The following is a 24,018-nucleotide window of genomic DNA, read 5'->3' as shown; positions in this document are numbered from 1 at the left end:
GTGTCAAAAGAACCAATTTATTTAATTTAAACAACACTAATAGGTTATGCAAAAGGGCTCAGCCAATTCATCATTCTACCGCTGAGAACCAGGATCATCTTGTTTAACTTTACCAACCTATTTAACATTCAGTGTTAATTCCCACCCCATTTCATCTGGACCACAGTAAACTAATTAATGATATGCCTAGTTTGTCTGTACTCTGCAGGCAGAGTGACCAGGGTGGGCTTACACAGTGTTGTCAGGAGAGAGACAGGTTTCAGTGAGAGCAAGGAAATCGAGAGAGAGGTGGGAGGCAAAGGCAGAGATGAAATCAGCTTTGTTAGCGGAAGAGTGACAGTTCCAGAGGGCACCAGAGAGAGTGAGGGAGGGGAGAGAGTGGGAGAGGCAGTGGGATGAGGTTAGAGGGGTTAGGGGAGCAGCAGGGGAGAGTGGACAGAGGACAGGAGTGAGAGGACAGAATAACAGGGATGTGAGAGACAGTCATAGCAGAACGGGTGAGACGTAATTGTAAGTGACTCTGCAGCTGATGCATAGTTCACACACCCGAGTCTCTGTAAGTCACCTTGGATAAAGGCGTCTGCTAAATAAGCAAATAATAATAATAGGTACAGTAGTAGTGGGAGCAGGAGCAGTGCTATGTTCGGATTTTCTCCAACAGCCTCTTCTCACACCCTCACTTTGCAAGGGAACTGGTTAACAGCTGCTAAACTGCGCTAAAGACAATACTTCAGCAATACAATAGTTTTAATGCGCTTCAATGGTATCACACAACTACAAAAAGCTGTGTGGAAACCAATCAAATTGCAAATCAACCTCTATTCAATTAATTTCCAGTAAACTCAAAATACGTTGCTTTGTGCAGCGTGTCATAGTGACGTTGTATGTTATAATCTGTCATAACTGTAACCGCTGCACTGCAAATCAAACATATTGCCTTGCTGTCAAAATTATTCATTGAACAAATAATCATCTGGACAGCGATTTTGGAATCGTCTGTGTTCTGCCTCCATTGTTTTTAGAAATTAAATTGGGTCAAAGCAAAGGATAACATTGTCATGGAGGTTTTGTGATTACCTCCCCCTCCCCCTAGAATATTTTTTTCTTCTAGGTCTTTGTAAGCTTTTCAAAAGGTTTTGCTAAAGATATGGATTGTTTTGGTTCAGCTGGTAATTAAAAAATTGTACGTGTTCCCTTTTTATATGCAGCTTCAATGTACAATATGGTTCCATTAGTTCTTCCCTGAATTCAAACCTCTTGTGGATAATTAGAACGCAGTATTTGAAAATGAGAGGGCTGTGCATGCTGTTACTTTGTACTTGTGGGATCAGTAATTTTGTCACTGCACTTGTAAGGATTTTAACACGATTCTGTTAATAACACATCTTACTTGGTTATTTATAGAACATAAGAACATATGGTTCCTATCAAGCACAACACTGTCCTCATGTTTTAAATGTACTATCTGCATGTATTTATTCTTTGAATCATCTTTTCTGCAATTTTTTTTCATTTTAGAATTATAATTTTTTTCAGTAAATAATATGCTAATGAGAAGTGAGTATATAACTTAAAAGAAGGTGCTTCCTTTCTTCTGTTATGAAAGTAACTGTGCTGTTGCCCTACTCTCTATGCTAGGCTTGAAGTAGTTACATGGGTTTTATTTTGTCAACTGCATTTAGAAATGTATAATACTTTAATACCCTATCACCTTATCCTTTTTAAATAATCAAATGCTAGTTTGATTATTCCGGAAAAGATGGGAAATTGTCAGGTAAGGCTGCCACTGTCCCCTTCCCTGACCCATGTTCTGACAAGGCTTTCCAGCACACACTGCTTAACTGGCACAGTAGGTGGGTTCACTTCAGACAACATTTATAGTCACCAGTGGGCAGGTGAGGTCAGGTCTAAAACCAGAACAACCACGGTTGTTTTCATGTTGTCATAGAATTATATGTGAATTGGAAAAGCTAATCAGAATAGTTGAAATATTAACACATCTGGAGTGAGATCATGCAACACAGTCTCTTGAGACAGGGGTGGTACCGACAGACTGGAGAATTGCAAACATAATATCGATCCACAAAAAGGGAGACAAAACCGAACCAGGTAACTACAGACCAATAAGCCCAGCTTCTATTATATGTATCTTATAATAAGATCCAAAGTGGAAAAATTACCTGTATATGGTAACAGTATTCTGGGAGACTGTCAGCATGGTTTTAGAAAAGGGAGATCATGTCTAACTAACCTGCTTGTTTGTTATTTTGAGGATGCAATGTTGACAATGGATAATTGCAATGCATATGACATGGTTTATTTAGATTTCCAGAAAGCTTTTGACAAAGTCCCACATAAAAGATAAATTCTCAAACTGAATGCAGTAGGGATTCAAGGAAATGCATGCACATGGATTGGAAAAAACAGAAAGTACTGATTAGAGGAGAAACCTCAAAATGGAGTGAGGTAACCAGTGGAGTACCACAGGGATCAGTAGTAGGTCCTCTGCTATTCCTAATCTACATTAATGACTGGTCAGCAGCAGCAAAAGTCATTCAAAATGATCTAGACAGCATTCAGAACTGGGCAGACATATGGCAAATGATATTTAATATAGAAAAAGGTAAGGTACTGCACGTAGGCAATAAAAATGTCCATTATAAATACCAAATGGGAGATCGTAAAATTGAAGAAGGCATCTATGAAAAAGATCAAGGAGTTTATGTTGAGTCAGAAATGTCTTCATCTAGAAAATGTGGGGAAGCTATAAAAACGGACAAACAAAATGCTCAAATATATAGGGAAAAAGTGTTGAATTTAAATAAAGTAATGTTAAAACTTTATAATGCATTAGTAAGACCTCATCTAGAATATTGTGCTCAGTTCTGGTCACCTTGCTACAAAAAGGATATTGCTGCTCTAGAAAGAGTGCAAAGAAGAGCGACCAGAATTATTCTTGGTTTAAAAGGCATGTCAAATACAGACAGGCTTAAAGAATTGAATCTATTCATTCATGAATATGCGGTGATCTGATTTCTGATAAAAAGTATTAATGTTGACCCAGGGGACTTTTTCGACCTGAAAAAATAAACAAGGACCAGGAGATTAGATAAAGGGGCATTCAGAGCAGAAAATAGGAGGCACTTTTTTTTTTCTTTTTTTTTTTTTTTACACAGAATTGTGGGAATTTGGAACCAACTGGAGATGGTGAGAATTAAAACTGAACATATTGTTAAGGTTGTAGTAGGAAGCGTAGTGAAGATAAGTATAGTGAGGGAAATAGCTATACTTATTGTGTGGGGTAGTTACCATGTTTAAACCAAGCCACATGCATCTTTGTTTTGATAGTGTTTTTTTCAGTTATTGTTTTCTGTTCTTTGTGTTGGTTAAAGAGAAAAAAGAATGCCTTTGTTGTTGTAAACCCAAAAAGTGTGTAAAAGAGAAAAAGAAAATCTCCTAGTTGAGCTGGAACACCGCTAGTGTCTAATCAGTATTCTATATAGTTTTTACAGATTCGCTTTGGTATTTTCTGCGACTTTCTTGCCGGCATTTTCCGCTGTCATGCCGTTGCTATGCGCTCTGAACATTCTTTTTTGTTTGTTTTTAAAACACTTGAATGTTGTTTGCAATTAACCCCAATTAAAATGCAATGTACAATGGACTTCGGGACCACAAAGCTTTATGCAATTAAGTGAATTATGCATTTAGCCGATATGCTTTTAACCGTATCATACAATCATAGAAAACCATGCACTAAAAAACAGAACCAGCTGCATGATATGCAATTAAGCGATTTATGCAATTATGCAGTATTCAAATAAATGGAGTCGACTGTATATATATATATATATATAGTGACGGATTGCCTTCTGGTCCCAGGTTTTCCTTCTTCAAACAAACACTTGACAACCAGGATGCGAGGAAACACAGTAGTGTGCGTTTATTTAGTTTGCTCATCTTTCTCCCACCTCCCCAAACACAACTCCTACCATCAACCTCTCCAACCCACACACACACACACCTTTTAAACATAACCAACTACATAATTGAACAATTAGACAATTGACTTCACCTGGATTCAAACCTGACTCCAGTAACCTCTGCAGGGTCCTAATGCCCCCAAGTTTCTGGTTTCTGCATAATAATAAGTTTCCCTTATTTAACACAGTTATCATTTACAGTGTGTATGCATTAACCCAACTTTAGTTTTGATCCGAAAACATTATTTACATTATTTCATTTATTTGTATAATGCCCAAAGCTGCAAGCTGAGGGTATTGCACCCTGGAGGTAACAACAGTCTTCCTGAGGGGCATTTGACATACAATGAAGTAATATACTACTACCAGTGCAACAGGTTGCCAACATTTCTGGAGCAAAATACGTTTTATGGGTATGATTCGCCAAATATTTATTACAGTATTTTGTTTAAATATTGCTGATACTGCATAAGTAAATAACTAAATAACATAAATAAATAACAGAAAATGTTTTTGAAGTTCATACCACAAGTTTATTTCTTTCTTTTGTAGTATGTTTTGTAATGAATTTTCTGTTAAGTCACAGAATTGCTGTTCAGCAGTTTTTTAATTCAGCCATTTTCTCTTGTTGTTTGGAGTGGAGGTGGCGGGCATTCCTTTGAAAAGGGGCAGGACTGACAGTGATGTGAACCAATCACATGTTAGAGGGAGACTACTGACCGGTGGTGTAAGGGTGTTAGGGCATGTTGCTCCTATGATGAGGTTTTAACCAATCACAGGCCAGAATTTCTAAGCTATTCATTATATTTCTAGGCTAGTCATTATAGCCTGGCTAAGGTCCAAAGAGGTTTCCACCATCCAGCCGTCTAACCGGTCAAACTGACCTTCATCAAGTGCACCAATTCAAATGTCTTCACTGGAATTCATACAAAAAAAATAAATAAAATGAACAAAGTTATTGTCCAGAAGCAACACTGCTAATTAAATTACGATATTATTGGCAAACTAACTGAAAAGTGTTTATGGGGCTCGAAAAATAAAGATGATATGATGATAGATATTTACAGCGGGTGATCCAATAGACATTTGACATTGCAAGTCAAAGACCATTGCTAATTCTATCTGATGGTAATAATCAAGAATCACACCGATGATTGACTATAGCCAAGGATGGGAATAAAAATAGCAGCAACAGCACTTTTAGATGTTTATTCAATATGGAGAATGTTTTCTGAAAAACCATGTCTATATTTGACCAAACTTACCTAAAGATAAGTAAAATAATCATGGCAATAGTAAGAGAAAAGATAGATGCTCCATATCCAACTGTGTAAATCACTTTCACTGTTGCAAAGTAGGACTCCTGGAATACAAGGTGTAAAGCTAGTGTTATTATAGTTATAGTCACTAATCTTTTGTGATGAAACTGGTTTAAATAGCTATAAACTCTTTAAAATCCTAGGATGTCAAGGATGTGTCAAGTGAATGATTTGGTCCTTAACACATTTTTTGTATTACAAAATTCATCAGGCACCTGTACCGAATATCCAACTCCCTATACATGTCTGCCAGAATTGGAAGGTGGTAATACAAGCATATTCCAATAATTTACAATGATGGTTTAAATTGAAGATGAATGGCATTAAAAGTGTCTCATTGAGAGAGTTTCCATGTGTGTTCTAATTCAAGCCAAATGAAAAATGACCCTATACATTTCAGGTTTCCAGCGGCTCAGTTTATTTTACTCGAAAAGACCCTCTTTTCACCTGACGTCATGCAAATCAAGGGGAAACAATTTAAAACAGAACCATTTTTGGCTTCAAAATCAACTTAGAAGTCATCTACACTATATTAACATAAAACACCTAATATAACAACAATCAAAAGGGGTCATTTAAGTAGTCACCTAACAAATGAGTACTTTTTACCATTTAAATTTGCATATTTTTTTTAATGTTCAGTAGCCTATCAGTATGTGTGTGTGTGTGTTTTTTTGTTTTGCTTTGTTTATGATGCTTGTGCAGCAGTGATGAGATACTCCTGCATACAAACATGAACAGGCAAGTTCCACAGACCTTTTATAAATACCAATGTGTGGTTAAAACCCTACCCCTATACAAAGAAACTTCAAAAACATTATATCAAGTTAATAGATTTTAATGATGTTTTCTTTATCTCAATATATAAAAGATGTGTAAAAATGTACTCACTTCCTCTACAGGTATCTCATCTTCAATCGTACAGGCAAGATAATATGGAGGGAATGGGTTGGACCAACCGTTAATGGTACAATTTCTGCTTACTGTACCTACAAGAAAAGTCAACTGATATTATTGTACATGTACACTGATTTACAGCATGACACATTTAATAAACACTTTTGTAAATGATAAGATTATTAAGAGTAGTGTCTTTATCTCATGTGTACACGTCTTATATTAGATTTATATTGAATTCTGCTCATCTAGTTTAGTATGCTCATGTTTTCTTTGTCCGTTGTCAGTTTGTGTAAAAATATGTTCAGCACATTACAGTCAATTTTTCTGGGCAGTACATGACCAGGCAGTGAAGCTGTAACAGAAACAGTTTTCATTGAAGAAAAAAAAACAAAAAACTATTATAAACACATTTTCAATTAGGATTTTTTTTTTCTAGAAGGTTTTGATACAACCTAAGGATTTCTAAAAGGGGTGCTAAACAACATTCTCCAATATATTTTCTTATCTCTTATTAGTATAAGTCATATATACTGAAGATCTTTTGGTTCTTTGTATTTTATAGTTAAAGTACATATAAATCCAGTAAATCTTATCTTGTGTATTACCATCAAATAAAAAATATGTTTGAGTTCATAATCTAATATAAATTAGATGTTTCTCAATTCTTTTAGCCTGTCTGCATACGACATGCCTTTTAAACTGCATCAGTTGGGTGTAGGCTGAGCTGCGTTTAATTTCCTGTTTAGATTCAATTAAATTTATTAATTTCTGCAGCCTTGCGACATTAGCATTTTCCCTGCAACTCATTTGAATTTCACAGACTTGCGAATATATGCAAGATATCTGCAAAGCAAACAGAGTTTCATAAAAGTTGCATACATTCACATAATCTTTGACTATTTTGCTCATTATTCCATCATGGGACTTTAGGCGGTTGACAAGATAAAATACCATTAAACAATCTAATTCACTTTTAATAACGTGTGCATTTTTCATACAGATATATATAGGGCATGTGATCAACAGGAAAGATAATAAGATTACCTGGATTTTTCATTAAGTCGGAGAAAACTGGAGGGCAGGAGACATTGACTGTCTCACCAAAAGCAGCAAGAGGCCAGCACATCACTGCATCCCAATTTTGCTCGCAGCCTTCAGAAAGTAAAGAGAAACAAAACATGTTTGGAGTCTTCAATCATTTTTTTTTTTATTGCTAAACCTCCATACTACCCACTCTTGGAAGGTCTTTCACATCAATTACAGCCTAAAGCAGGTATCAAACAATGCATTGCTTTACATTTAAAGAGCCTGCATCACATCCATATAAGATATAACAGTATTTGTAAGATGGTATTGCTGTGCTGTTTCCTGTCTTCCCGGATCACTTGAAATAACTTTCAGCAATTTTGCGGAACTATCAATTGCTTCAGGCAACTCTAATCACTTGAGAGTTCCCCTAAGCTAACTTTTACAGACTGTTGCTGCACAGGTTTCTTGACTGTAGACTGCCACATGTAGCAGTGTATGCTAGTGATGTGTTTCCCCATGACACCAATGGCAACAGGAATTCTTGCTGTTAATGCTGTTAATGAGTGTTCAGAAAATGCCTAGTGCAACGATAACTTTGGTTGTATCAAGCACAGTGTTCAGCTGTCATCTCATGCCCTGTTCCTAACTAAAATCCTGGTCATTCCGAACTCTACTGAGTACAAATGTGGGAGAATGGGCATTTTTATTAATTCATTCTTTATGTTATGATTATGTTATTCTGATTAAACAAAAGACTTATAAACACACATTTGAATTATTGGCAATAAGAAATAAAACAGAAATGTATTATTATTATTATTATTATTATTATTATTATTATTATTATTATTATTATTATTATTATTTTTATTAGGGCTGCTATTATTGACACTTTTAATGGCGTATGTCTAGACTAGACATGGTGCTTTATATATTGTTTTGCCTATAATTTATCCTTTTATTCTCGACTGTGGTCAAGACCATGTGTATTGAAAGCAAACATCTTATTAAATAATTAGCAAATGCTTATAACAAACATAATTCATGTAAATTCTATTGTCACTATTAATTTTAAATGTTGTTGTTGTTCTCCTCCACTGACATGGTGGCAGTATCAAAAATGCCAACTGCTATGATTTGGCCGTAGCAGCTACTATTCTGGAGATTCTGCTATGGCACTACGTCGAAGGGGTATAATACTATGATTTTCATTAAATAAATAAATGGATACTGCCTGAACGTTTATGAAATATTATTTCAATACCATGTGTCTGTTTTCCTGTTTAATTCTTTTAACAAATGAATGGTTCTTAAATAATACTGTATTTCACTGACAGTTTATTGTGGCATTTAACTGACATACTAAAAGCTCTGAGTCGGGTTGCTTAGTAACCAGTTTAGGAGTCCTTCAGAAACTGCTGTGCAAATGTTGCCTTGCTATTATTACAAATCACACGTTTATTTGCTTGCTTGTCAGTAAGGCTGGGATTAAGTCAAGTGGTGATGGATTCCGTGATTTTTATTAGAGAACGTTGAACTTTACCAACAGAACTTGAAATTCCACCTTAGCTAAAAAAAAAAGTAAGGTTTTTTCACGGTTTAGCTAATGATGCCTTACTTTGCAATGTAGCAGTTCACACTTTAAATCAATTGACAGCACTGAAAAATTGAAACATGCATGCAGAGCAACTCTACTGCCCTATTTTGTCAACTGTAAATGATATGTGATCATTTGTAGATGAGTCCTTGCATATCTATAAGTACCAGTGTGGTAATTGGGAGACAGTCCCTAGAGTAAGGAGCCGAGTAGGAACATGGCCGTTTTTATGTACGTTATACAAAATAAATAAAGAGTTAAAATTCATTTCAGTGATTACTTATTGAACCCAACAACGAATAACAATACGACAGTCAACCTTGCAGCCTGTCGGGTCTTTGACCCAAATCAAGTTAAGTATCTCAGCATAGCTGAGAAAGAAGTGTTTGAGGCCATTCTACTGTTTGAAGACAACTATGTAGCACAGCGTGAATAACGTGCTTACTCCGAAATTGTCAGTGAAATTACATGCGATGTTTACCAGTTCTGGAAAAACACAGAAATGAGATTCCCCAACTCTTGTTGCAATCATTTTCCGCATACAAAAATGTACTTCGGATGACAGGCGCTTCAGAAAGGTATCAAATGTACAATATGTCGTATCAGAATAATATGTAAACAAACCAGAAGGTAAAATAACTGCAAACTGTACCACAGCAGAAGCAACAGATGCACACAAAGAGTTTTTATATAGACAGATTACTTGTTTTTATGCAGGTACTGTATATTGTATTTAAAAAAAAAAAAAATCAGCTGAATTTTCATCCCTGTGACTTCACACACCATTTCCCCCTTCCTCTGTGACTGCTCCAATTTTTAGTACACATTTCTGTAACAAAATCCCAGCCTACTTATCAGTTATTGAAATAGGAATCACAAATCAAACAAAAAATGTCAGTCTCCTCCATTTAAAATATTGAGAGGAATTTACCACAGAACGGTCATTAATTAAAAGAAGTCGAGTGTCTCAAACTCTACCGTGGATACTGCCAGACAGACTTCTCTGTGAAACATGGTGGGTCTGTATCGCTCACACAGGTATGAAGAAACACCAGCAATAAAAAAATCTGACACTCCCCACTACTGTAGGTTTGTGCAAATGGGTTTTGAGGTTTAACTCGCTTTAAATAATTAATTAATTATTGGATACAACACAGCATTGTGTGTTTTGATAGTTGCAGAGTAGTAAACATTTACATAAAAAAACAATATTAAATCTTTATTGAAGTGTTGTTATTTTGATAGTTATTTTTTATAAAGTTTTGAGGTTGAATATTTCAATTCAGGTTTGATCACACTTATGATTCCTGTGCATTAACTCATCGACCCAGAAGGGAAAAGGTGTGGCAGTCGTGGATTGGACTGCACTCGTTTACCAAGGGGTCATGTGTGATGGCATAAAAGGGGAATCTGTTCGGAATCTGTTCCTTCACTTTGGTCATGAGTAAATAACCCGGAAGGATCTGTGCAGTATCGTGATAACACATTGTGAGTGTTCGTTTTGTTTTGTCTGTAATTGTTGCTAGTTGTATTAATAGACAGCTAACGCATTCATGAGCTGTCGCCAAGGGCCAGCAGAAAACCCGGAACAGCACTGCACTATTGTCACACAATAAACTGCATCACCCACCACGAGCACTACAGCACGCACCCAGGACTGGTGACCATGTTTGTACACTGTGGGAAGGATACTTGTCGTTATTATTTGGAACCGCAAACCTGTTATTATTTACCCCGTGCACTACACATTATTTGGTCACCAGACCTGGATTGTTAAAAATAAAAATACTTCCAACTGGATTACAAATCACTGTCTGCTAATTACATACCGCATCACTCCTGCACCGGTACATTGCAAACCACTTTGCCACATGATGGTATTTATTTATTTATTTAATTTGTTAAAAGCTATTATTGTACTGTCATGCTGCCTCAAGTTAATTAATCAACAGAATCAATTTAGCAAAGGTTTAGCGCTCAATTCACATGTTAATTTCCTTCAATTTAAAGGCAAATTCAAAATCCTGTTCTGTCTCACAGTGTTCCGGAATTATAGGGCCAGGTGGCAACCCTACTTATGGGATCCTAAAACACTCTTCATTACTAATATTTAAATCCAGAATAAATAGAATTGCAAATTAATGGACAGGAGCTCCCATCTTGGTCTCATCTGACCACAAAACCTTTTCCCACATCGCAGCTGGGTCACTCTCATGCTTTCTGGCAAACTCCAGACGTGCTTTCAGATGGTAATTTTTGAGTAACGGCTTCTTTCTTGCTACCCTCCCATACAGGCCAGTGTTTTGCAGAGCTCTTGATATGGTTGACTGATGCACCATTACTCCACTTCCAGCCACTGAACTCTGTAGCTCCTTCAAAGTGATTGTTGGCTTCTCTGTGGCTTCTCTCACAAGTCTCCTTCTTGTTTGAGCGCTGAGTTTTGAGGGACGGCCTTTGAGGGACGGCCTTTGAGGGACGGCCTTTGAGGGACGGCTTCCACTTCCTGATTATTGATCCAACTGTGCTCACTGGGATATCCAAACACTTGGATATTATTTTGTACCATTTCCCTAATCTATGCATTTGTATTACTTTATCTCTAACTTCTGTAGAATGCTCTTTGGTCTTCATTTTCCTTCAGATTCACAGCCTGACCAATGATCCTTCAACAGTGGGGTTTTTATCCAGAAAATGTGACAGCAACTTTAATGGTTCACAGGTGGAGGCCAATGGTAAGGTAATTGTGTCCTCGTTAGGGCAATTTTTTTCATCGGTGTAAACTGGGAGCTTCCACAGCACAGGGGTTGAATACTTATGCAAGCAAGATATTTCAGTTTTTTATTTTTCTTAAAAATATTTCCCAACATAAAACCAATGTCACCTTACAATAATTGATTTTGAGTTTCAGTGTTTTAAAATAAAATATCAAACAGAACGAAATTTCAATGTACCATTTGTAATTCAGTAATATGAGAGAATTGGTCAGGGGTCTGAATACTTTTGCAAGGCACTGTATATATATATATATATATATATATATATATATATATATATATATATAATCAGCAGCTTTTTGCGACAGGGTTGGTTGTTCAGAGAAGGGTGACGGAGAGAAAGAGGAACGTACCTAAAACACCCTGCAGTACTGTTGCTGTGTGTATTTACTGGTCTGGTCTGACGTCACCCACCAAGCCATCCTGCCACAGGGTCATCAAAAAGGCAAATGCATATATTGAAACTGTATATTGAATAACCTTGATGATGAAAGGGACACTCAAGTATTGTGTGTTTGCGTACACTGATCAATGTTTTACAAGATGAATGTTGTAGTGATGTACTTAATGGAGCACACATTACCCTACCTCCCAGCATTATTTCCTCCATTATCAAATTAGTTTTCCCTGTACTATTTGTCACTTACTCCTTTATTTGTTATTCATTCATGAACTCATGAAAGTACCACAAGTTATTTTTTCTTCCCAGTTTCTAGTTTGTTTAAAAAAAAAAAGTCAATATTTAATAGTAATAGCAGTACACTGCATTTTTGCTAGGTACCTTCAGTTGTGTGATTTTCATTTTCTGTAATTTCTTTTAGACATCTCTGTTGATCTTTTTTCAGTTGAAAAATAAATTCACATTCCGGATGTAGCCTTCCCAAGACCTAGAAAGATTTGAAAGAAATCAAAATCAAAAATAAAAAAACAGAATTACAATTTATTTTTGCAGATCATTGACTGGCTCATTAGCAATTTTGTATTGATATTTTTTAGCTGTTAGTTACGCTGTTTTTCACACAGTAATATTCAGCACAATCATGTTTTTTTTTCCTGGCATATCTAGTTCATGCCACAAATGTTTACATTTTCTATAAATAAGATCTCAATAATATTCTATCATGACTCATTAAGGTAATGTTCCGTACGGTAATCTACTATTACTTTTCATACAGTACAGAGCTCATCTCTTGTGTTTTTTAGGGTCTTCTTGAAATTCCTCTAATAAAATATCCTCATCTAAGTCAACATTTAGATAAAAGTTTAATTCCATCTTAAATATATTGTATTTTGTGAATATAAATGGGTCAGATTCAATCTATATTATGTGCACAGCCTTAGCTAAGGCAGGATAAATGTTGTTAGTGACAGGGTACCCCCTGCCCCTGGGTGTGTTTTTATTATTATTTTATTTCTTAGCTGACGCCCTTATCCAGGGCGACTTACAATTGTTACAAGATATCACATTATTTCTTATTTTACATACAATTACCCATTTATACAGTTGGGTTTTTACTGGAGCAATCTAGGTAAAGTACCTTGCTCAAGGGTACAGCAGCAGTGTCCCCACCGGGGATTGAACCCACGACCCTCCTGTCAAGAGTCCAGAGCCCTAACCACTACTCCACACTGCTGAGTTATTTTGTATAGTGTGGGTTATGTATGATGGTATGTGGGCACGGGTAAGTCACAAGTAGTTCACGTGCAGACTGTGCTGGGATTCAATTGAATGCTTCATTAGCAATCGAGTCCAGGCAGAGCTGTAGATAAAAGCAGCACAAATTTCTCACTTGGGGTTAGTGTGTTCAGAGGCGGAACGGGAGTCGTGAGTCGACAAAGAAAATAAGAGAAATAAGCAATTGCTACGCATGCTAGGTATACACCAGTACGATACTTGTTTGTTTGGTTCCATGTCTGTTTTGTCTGTTAATTTTGTCCAGTGTCCTGTTTTGTTTGGTTAAATCTTTTCATTTATATTTAAACTCTTGCATCAGCGCTTCACTCACAGTATTGTTGTCTGTCTACTTCCTGATCTGACATCATCACCAGCCATCCTGGTCACATGGTATTAAAACAAAAAATCACAATGCCCAATTGCTTGGTATTAAAATACAAATTATAAAAATTTACAAGTTGTGTCTGTTTTTTTGTTGTTGTTGTTGTTTTTTTAACATGAATCTTCAAGCATGCTGTATAAGAGCAACTGTAAAGCTGTCTTTAAAAAAAAAGGCCTGCATTAGCTAATGTAGGCTCTACAGCACTCGAATGAATGTGCTTTTATTCTACATTAAAATGACTTGCCCCATACAAGGTGTCGTCCAAAGGGGATTGTAGGGTGTGTGTCATTTTAAGGTGGTATACAAACACATTAATTAAAATGTTGTAGTACACACATTAGGTTACGCATGTCCGTTTTATAAGATGGCTTGAAAGTTGCTCTTATACAACGTGCTTAAAGTTTCATGTAAAAAAAAAAAAAACAACACACATAAACATTCCCCTTTGTGGTGACTTATACGAGGACTAATAGCTCTACAAAATGAGCTGCTTTCCCTATTAACTAGTCACTAGTCCTGGTTCTGTTACTGTTCTCAGTTCAGCATTAGTACCAAAAGTCATTGTCTTGGTTGTTTTTTTTTAATTTAGAGTAAGTATATTACAATAAGTCACATTTGTGTGTACTTTCTTTAAGTTTTTAGCAAGACATGGGAATATCATTGATAAAGACAAAGAGCAAAGGCCCAATGAAGAAAGGTATTATTTACAGCATTTAAGGCTTCTACCTGATCACAAAATACAGCCCCTTTTAATGTATTGCTGTCTATTGCAGTTGCTAACACGATTCAGTATAATCAGCCAGTCAGCTTCCAGCTCTAGAAGGCTTCTTAAAAAACAAAATCAATCCACACAAGTACCGGCTAGTTCATTTTGACTTGCTGTATTGAAAGCTCAGTTCACATCTATTGGACAGAAAATACTAAACAAAGACACAATTAGTCCAAATGAATGTTATTATCCACCAAAACCAGCCAATAAATACTTTGTACCGACAAAAGCATCCAGTCCTGACTCACAATTGCCGATCACAGCCTGTCAGCTCGACTGGAGTTCAGACAGCATCTTTCAACAACAACAAACTGAGACAGAGTGTTCAGTAATGTTGCTCCATTCTGATATCTGGCAATGTCCAGATATATAATCAATAACCAGCACTGACAATTTAAAAAGTTATTTGTTTAATAAAGGGTTTTTTTCTGTAATTATGTAGTGATCCATATGAACATTTTTCCTAAATTTTTGCTCAGTGGAAGGGTACCCAACAAATCATTACAAGTTCAAAGTAAATCTAGATTTTAAAGTGTATTTTTAAAGAAAATAATGAGAACAATATTTTTAAATAGCGCTAGTGCCCTCTTGATGAAGGCTCTACCATGTGGTAGTTGACCTTGACTTTCGTTAACATAATAATATCTTTATATAGCACCTTTCATAGTGGAACACCATCACAAAGTGCTTTACAGAGTTAGGCTGTGAACTGTGCATTATATGCAGAGTCACTTACAACAGGACATTGATTTAACATCTCATCCACAGGATGGAGCACAAGGAGGTTAAGTGACTTGCTCAGGGTCACAGTGAGCCAGTCAGTCAGTGGCAGAGGTGGTGTTTGAACCGATGGACTTCTGGTTACAAGCCCTGGACTTTAACCACTGGACCACAGTGTCTCCTATAACCTTCGGGACACAACTCCAGTTGTGGGCAACTACCACACGGAAGCGCCTTCAGCGACAGGCACTATCATTTAATTAGATAACAAATTGCTTACTCTTATTTTCCACCTTGAAACTAGAGGAAACCACACAATCATTTATTCCTGTATTGGCTGTGCCGTATGCACGCTTGCAATGCTGTTAGCTTACAGATTGTGTAATACTAAATCAATCAAAGCTGGATATGCTCAATGATGTGATTCACTGCTTTTGCATTTCTCTTGATTGCAAAAAGGCTCTGGGAATGTAAAATGAAGATTCTGTGACTGAATTTGGATGAATAAAAAGTAGATTGTGTTATGACAATGACTTATGTCAGTGACATGCCTTTTAATACATATTCCTCATTAATATGTAAAAATGTAGTTGGGAAATCATCTCCATAAACAAGAACACCAAAAAAACGAATTACACTTGTAAAATAAAATAAATAAAATGGAAACATATCAGACTCCATCCTGGGTAAATTACTTATGTTTTTTTTTATTTTTTACAGTTCCATGTATGATGTAGAAAAATTGTTTGGAGACACCTAATTACATATCTAGTAAACTAGATCTCAGGATTTTTACAAGATATGCTCAAGTTATTTGCTGCTTGGCCTGTATCTGACATGTACAGTGCAGCAATCATTTTTTTCAAACATCTACAGATTTACTACTGTTTGTACTCTCTCTCATTACCAGGCTGATTGTTGCTAACAGTCCTGAATTGTGCCATATGGAACTGAGACCTCTTTGACTGCAAATGTAATCACCCTCCCTATTTAAACTGCCTCGGCATTGTGCTACTCATCCTAAAAGGCTTTGTCCTACCCTTACTCTGCCTTTTCTGCCTTGTCTTCACTGCTCCCTGTTCCTGCTGTTCTCTGCTATCCCAGTCCTCCTTTCCTCTCACCAACACTGCTCTAACCCTTCCAACCTGATCTCTCTACCCGTGCCCCCATGCTCTGCTGCTTCCTCCTGCTCTCTCTCTCTCTCTGGTGCCCTCTGGAACTGCCAGTCAACCTGCAACAAGGCTGATTTCATCTCTGCCTACGCCTCTCATCTCTCTCTCGACTTAAAGAAACACAGATCGATTTACCCCCCTTTTACCACAAAACCCGATTTTATGACCTGTAATACATTCCAGGACATGTGCTGAATTCATGTTGAGTAGAACTTGCTGTATGCAAGCCTTGTCTAAGAGTTTCAATGATCTCTCATTCCTTTCCATTTAAAAGGCAAATATCAATATAAAAAATGTATATAAAACCTTACACACGAGACAGAATAAATGTTCTAATATAATTATAAGTAAGGCTTGTGATGTTTGGTTTTTTACCGATAAATGATAAAACACACCTGATACACTGTTTTTTTTTATATTATTATTATTGTTCTACTTACATATTACACTGTGCTTTGTTTTAAGCCAAGTTAGTAGAAGCAATTGGGACAACCTTGGCCCGCATCGATTTTACAGCTGTGACCATTTGCTTTGTGCTGGGCAAGCTTGCCCCAATGGTTTCTTGAAACTAGGCTTGTGTTTTTGATATCTCCATATATATATATATATATATATATATATATATATATATATATATATATATATATATATATATATATATATATATATATATATATATATAGTAGTCTCCGGCTAAGAGAACACCTCTCGGGGAAACAAGCAAAGTGTTCTTATAGTGTTCTCTAAGACGGAGTTAGCCACGAGACACAATATGAATCAATCAATAAATACATATGTATTACTTGTCATGACGCACGTGCATCAACATATGAAATTAACTGAATAAGTAAAAGCAAAACAATAGGCAAGTGTATGTTAATAAACTATAATAATAATAATAATAAATAATAATAATAATAAAGACAGACATTACTAAAACTAAAGCAAAACAACATGGTCAAAAAGCTTAAATCGCTATTTACTATGAAATTAGCTGGCGGGTGTGTTTTGGGCTATCATAGCAGAGGCAAACATAATGGGTGTTACTTAGGGTTAACGTAACGTTAATAAACTAACTGTCAAACTAAGTTAACACAACACCCCTACAAACGTTACAAAATGCAGCAGCAATATACCTGACATGCACATTATTTAACAGAATCGTGAAGCAACTCACAGAATGTGAAACACCAAATTGCTCATTCAGGTTTTTTTCTCACAAGCTCGAACAATTTCTACAAACATTTTGCGTTTGTTTACATGCCATTTTGTAGTGATGAGGTGCACTCATGGAAATCTGAATACAAAATAATCCAATGATATAACGGCGGTTCTGGAAAGATTTAATAAACCAATCAGTGTCCCTCAACACACTCTCATGATGACAAGTTGCTTTTTTATGTTCCTATTCCTGTACCCGGAGCATTTACAATGGGAAAAATCTGTTTCACTATAAGGGTGTTCCCTTAGGCCAGGGGTCTACAACCCTGGTCCTGTAGAGCCCAAATCCTCAGGTTTTATATGCGTGTATGTCATCAATGGCTAAAGATGTGGAACACCTGTTAAGCCAGTAATTGGTGCAATTAAGTAACTGAGAGCTTGGTTGAAACGAAAACCAGAAGACCCTGTAGCTCTCCAGGACCAGGATTGGAGACCCTTGCCTTAAGCGAAGTATTCTCTTAGGAGGTGTTCCTATACGCAGAGACTACTAATATGGAGTGAACATTCCTAACCGGAATCTGGAGGCTTTAGTGCCCTTGGGTTAGGAAGGTGCACTCCATCTTGGTAAAGGTACTAGGAGGCCATGTTGATGAAGGCCTCAATTGTATAATGAATTGCATAATGATGTACGTTAATTGAATAATTGTTTGAATTTTAAAAGCACAATGGGGAAAATATGTGGTTGAGGGAGTTTTGGGAGAGAGAGGGGTAAATTGTAACACTGAAGGCATTGGGTTTGTTTTGTTTTATTTGGGGTAAACAGGATTAGCCTGTCCCCATTTAGACAGAAAACTAAGTGTTTAGTTTGTTTATTTTGTTTTGCAATCGTTTCAGGAAAAATAAACACATGCAACAGCGTTTCCATCCATCCTGGTGTTGACTTTATTATTTAAAAGAAAGAAGACGGTGTGGGTGAGGGCTGCCGCCTTAAGTACTACAAAAGGGGCAACTTCATTAATATATATACCGTATTCCTTTAAATTTAAGACAAACTTTTTAAACCAATACTTTCTTCTCAAAAATGGCCTGCATCTTAAATTCGAGTACAGTACTGTGATGCGTGTATTAAATCACCAACAAAAGATGTGACTGCCTGAGTACACAAACAGCAACATGACTGGCAGTTGAAGGGTTCTGTAGTAGTTGTCCTGCAGAGCGGACACTCTCCTCCATGATGTAAACAAAGCAAGCTTTCGCTCAGTGCCAGCCTGTGTAGCTATGGACGGTTACACTTTTTTTTCATCCTTGAGTTTCTCTTGGTAGACTGTGAGGGAGGTTCCTGGGGATTTTCTAGTCCCAAAGTTATTCAGCAAATGACCCAGAATGTTACACAATGCATGTAAAATTTCTATTAGAAGTTTACAACTCGTATTAAAAATATACAATAAAGTGAGATACATCCTGGCTGGTGTGATAAGGACATAAATATTTTGAACAAAGTTCAGTTGTAGAAGCCATTAAAAAAAATTAACATTTGGATTAAAACAAAATAAATAACTAAATCAGGTGTTTGGCAATTGCGTCCAGGTTTGATCATTAAAAGGTAATAATATATAGAAATGCATTGCCCAATGCATCCATCTATTTTTAAAACAGCCTTATTGAAGGCATTGATAAAGAGAACAATATTCCACGTTTCTTTGAGTGAAGCATATTGGATCTAAATGGTGCCAACAATGCCAGCACATGTAAAATAAAGTAAGACTTGGGTAAATGCATCATTTTTTAAAACATCCTTTGCAAATAATTGTTTGCCTTTTATTGCACAAACATGCTTGTCTGTTGTTGAAATGCACTGTGCATTAGCCTAGTTTAAGATGACAGACTTTCATTTAAGAGGTTGTTGTGTAGCAGCAGTATGAAGCATGCCCTGGCTGCTGGAACAAAATAACTCAAGCATATTTAATATAATTTAGCTGAAATTTGAAATTTGTAAAATGCTGTCATGTCACTGCATGAGTACAGTACGTAGGATACATCCTCTTACTCACAAATGACACTGACAATGTTTATACATGTACATTGCACATACTATGTCTGTTCAAAACCATTTGCTTATTACACAATGCATTGTATAAAGTAAATTTTAAAAAAAATCACGTCTTCATTAACCATGTGCATGTTTTACTTTTGTTCACTTAAACACGATATGATATAATTACTGGACTATCTTCACGAGGGTTCACCTCCGCCAGTTAAGAGGCATCACTGAGAGACCAGTTCCCTCCAGGTCGTATTCCAAGCAGTTTTTTCTTTATATCAGAAAGTCTCATGCAAAATGTTCTTCCGAAAGTCAGTCTAAAGTGAGATGGTTGGCTTGCCAGTTTTAATTTCTCCTCGCGACTGCCTGGCTAGTTGGCAAACTACCTGTGTGAAACAGGGCTCTAACATGCATCTTTCCAGACTGCGTGTGTATTTGTACACATTCAAGAATGAACTCCATTATAATTTTCTGCTATGGTCTCACACTACATAAAGGTTTACTAAACCTCATGTTAAGTGCTTCTGTATATAAATGATCAATGTATTCGCAATGTTATTGTCACAGGGCCCCTTTTAGCCGGGAGGTAATCCAGATCCCCGGGATTAAATAAAGAAAACAATCCGAAGCCAAACGTTCTTTTTTAAATTATTATTATTATTATTATTATTATTATTATTATTATTATTATTATTATTATTAATAATTTCTTAGCAGACACCCTTACAGTTGTATACAAAAAATACATATCAAGAATTACAGTACAATTAAGAGCAAGATAACAAGTGTTCAGTTTATTTACAGTGAGAAAAAAATAATAATAATAAAGAGCTAAACAAAAAGAACTAACTTTCAAAATAAAATAAATTAGTATAGATTGTATTGATGGGACTGAAGCCTCAGCTGATTCAACCCCACATGAACCAATTGAAGCAAACAGTGTTACGAAGCCAAGGTTCATGTGGTTCATCGAACTACTAGGTCATGTGACCCATGAACAGTGTTTAGCAGTAGCTGATAGGAAGGAAACCATTTTTTTTTTAATCAAGATACTGCCTTTTGTTTTATATTTCGTAAACATTTATGTATTTTTTAAATTTAACAACAAACAAAAAAACATTAAGTATGTACATACAGAGCTCTTCATGAACATCATTGGTAAAAAAAGCCTCTGATCTATTAAGTGTATAAAGGATACAGAGTACACAATTTCTTTAAAAATGGAAACGGCAGAGATTCAAGCCCACTATTTTCCACCTCTCTACTTTATAGCTAGAGCTATACTACATGCACCACTGAAGAATCTGATTATAAGCATGAATCAAAACATGTGTGGTTGATATATAAAATAAATATTCCAGGTAATTTCGAAAAAGGCAATGGCCGAGCTCTGTCTTTAGAAAAAGCACTGAAATGTCCCTTTACATAGAAACGACTGTTTAAATTATAGATGCCCAATTAACCGAAAAAATTAAAAATGAAATTGCTTGATATTGTATGTCAAAAGTGTATGAAATGTCAGTGCAATTGTCCATTTTACTAAATGCATTCTCTCTGGAGATAGGGGGCTGTCTTTACTCTCAATGTATTGAGTTGTGCAAATCTACCAAGAGATGGCACTAAAGAGCATGAAGCGCTTCATGTGCTTCGGCTCAGTGAATCTTTTTGCGAACCAAATGATTCAGAGGGTTCAGTGGTTCAGGAGGCTTCACTTTTCCCATCACTAATAGATTTTACTATACTTCCTTCGAACTCTAGATTTGGAATATCACAGCAAAGGTCTGTCGACTGATCTCTTGGGTAGACCTGATTGCTAGTAGAAATCAGCCGTCTTTATGCCTGCTTAGCCCCGCCCACTTTCACAGATGCCCCTCATTCTCTTTAATTAGCTTATTACCTTAAAAGTAAAGCTCCCTAAAGTATAACTGGAAGGCAGTACACAGGAAATAACAATACACATAACAAACAACAAGTAAGAGACTAATTCAGTAAACTGAATATAAAAACAACCATGAAATTATACACAAGACCGATGGCCATCCCGTGCCTTCATATAATAAATACAATGGCCACAAGCATTGTAGCGCTCTTCCCAAGGGTGGGTGGGTTGTCATGATGCAGCATACACAAAGGCATACAATGACCAATAATATAGAACGAACTAGAAGAACAAGCACTTGGAACAGTTTTACAAAAACAAATGTCTTTTATTTATCTGTGTCTTCCGGGGAAGACGACAGCTAGTGATGATGAGGACGGTGATGGATGTTTTACTGGAATACAGGTAAGTCTTCCAGGGAAGACGACAGCTAGTGATGATGAGGACGGTGATAGATGTGTTACTGGAATACAGGTTAGTCAGCGGTTTCCTGAAATTCCTTTATCAGGTCTGATTTTAAACAAAAGAAAAGTTATAGGCCTGCGGCGAAGCCTGTGTGGCAGGGCGTGTGATGGTCCCCAGTGATGGTCCCCTAGTTTTACCCTGAACAAATGATTACAGTATACTACTGTTCACAAAATGTTATAACATATGTTAAAATCAGCAAGCCAATAAGATTTAGAGTCCAAAGTTTAAAAACTGATAATTAAGATAACTAGATGAACCTTTCATATTTTCTGATTTTTTTCAACACCATAAAAATTGACAATTTTGTTACAATGTATGGTGTGTTCTGGTAATATTTACAATTTAGAGCTTAGTTCTAACTGCCATGTTTGAGATGTGGTAAAGTGGTAAAGTATACATAGGAACACCAAACATAATTCAGTAAAAGTAGGCCTTATACACTATTTTGAGGTCTAAAATCTATATACAAGACACCAGTGTCCTCATTTGTGGAACATTGCTTTGTAATTTGTAAATGATAACAAACATAGTATGTAATACAGCACTGTAAATGTGATGGGGGTGGTGTAATGATTGTGCACTAGAATAAAAAAATAAAGAAAATCACCTGGGGAGCAAGTGTAATATGTTGCTCAGTTAAGACTCATGCCTAACATATTCAATCCACTATCATCAAAGGGAGGACTAGACAAAATAGCAAGTGAATAATGAAAACAAAAAATGAGGTTTGAATATTACAATAAATAAACATAAACCATGTCAAAACAAAACATTTTATTTGGTGTATAATGCAGATGACTTTTGAAGTGACATTGTGCCAGAGGTACATGCATCTCCAAAAGCCACCAAAAGGTACTAGCCCCTTTCTAGAAATGGCTATACAAATAAAAGCTGCTATTACAAGATTGTTTTCTGTCTGTATTCTTGTCTTTTGAAACGGGTGTCAATTGCATTCTTGTCCATTGCCACACGGGTGTCTATAATATAGAATTTATGTCTGCTAACACAATGGTTTCAATAGCATCTTCCTTAAAATAAAGCTCTTTGAGTAACATGTATTCAAGATTATGAAAATCTGACAGTAACTGTAAATAAAATAAAATAAATAAAATAAAATAGTTAAACCCCAAGAAGTCACAATTGTAAATAATTTAAAACTGCAGTATGTAGATCTATATGGTTTAGATCTATTGCATAGACAATATAACGATATTTTATAGCCCTACAAAAAGCAAGCAGATACTGCAAGGTACTATACATTATTGTTTTGGACACTGTTGTAACTTATTATGCAGTAGTAGAATCAAGTATTTGGAATTATTATTTATTTCTTAGCAGAAGCCCTTATCCAGGGCGACTTACAATTGTTACAAGATATCAAATTACACAGATATCACATTATTTTACATACAATTACCCATTTATACAGTTGGGTTTTTACTGGAGCAATCTAGGTAAAGTACCTTGCTCAAGGGTACAGCAACAGTGTCCCCTACCAGGGATTGAACCCACGACCCTCCCGGTCAAGAGTCTAGAGCCCTAACCACTACTCCACACTGCTGCCCTATTACTTACATAATGAGCAACGCACCTATTTAAACAGATCAGTTCGGCTTATTGAAGTTGGCTTACTGGAGGGCATATTGTACAGGCGTACTTGTAGCATCGTAAAGATATACAAAATGTGTGTGGTTTTGATAAAGTATCGGTAAGAAAAACTATTACAACTGTCTCACACTGGGGCAGACTGTGTGTTGTAAATTAGTACACAATGTAATAATAGTCAGGTCAGTCATTAAAAACAAAACAAACAAACAAACAAACAACAAAAAACAACGTATTGACTTTGGCTTCATTTTCATATTTAAAATCAGGAACTATAACCTTTTTTATTCATTCGCCGGTTGCAATACGCCTGTTGCGAAAAATAATAATAATAATAATTCCTCCATGTATATTACAAATACACAAAAAAACACAGAAACAAACAAAAAAATGTAACCTAAAAAAACTAAATACTTACAGTTGCCATGAGAGATAAAATGTAAAAGATCCAGAAGGCAGTAAGTATGTTCATGTTCCAGATCGTTATAGAAACTTCCGCTGCTTTCCTTCTCATCAAGAGAAGAAACACCAAGCAGTTGCTTTTTAT

The 24,018-nt window shown here is 36.1% G+C and overlaps 1 protein-coding gene across 1 annotated transcript in view; it reads right to left on the bottom strand.

Moving 5' to 3' along the window:
* LOC117394551 (growth hormone-releasing hormone receptor-like) overlaps window positions 1-16,397 on the bottom strand; it is a 42,944-nt gene extending 26,547 nt beyond the window's left edge. The window contains exons 1-4 of the mRNA XM_059020998.1: window positions 16,304-16,397; window positions 7,244-7,351; window positions 6,191-6,288; window positions 5,246-5,343 (exon numbers count right to left, since the gene is read on the bottom strand). Of these exons, the coding sequence (XP_058876981.1) occupies window positions 5,246-5,343; window positions 6,191-6,288; window positions 7,244-7,351; window positions 16,304-16,397 (398 nt within the window). The remainder of the gene's footprint in view (window positions 1-5,245; window positions 5,344-6,190; window positions 6,289-7,243; window positions 7,352-16,303) is intronic.
* Between the last annotated feature and the right edge of the window lie 7,621 nt (window positions 16,398-24,018).

Source organism: Acipenser ruthenus, chromosome 3 (genome assembly GCF_902713425.1).
Source record: "Acipenser ruthenus chromosome 3, fAciRut3.2 maternal haplotype, whole genome shotgun sequence".
In the NCBI taxonomy this organism is placed as follows: Eukaryota; Metazoa; Chordata; class Actinopteri; order Acipenseriformes; family Acipenseridae; genus Acipenser; species Acipenser ruthenus.
This window is presented reverse-complemented; position numbering and strand designations above follow the sequence as displayed.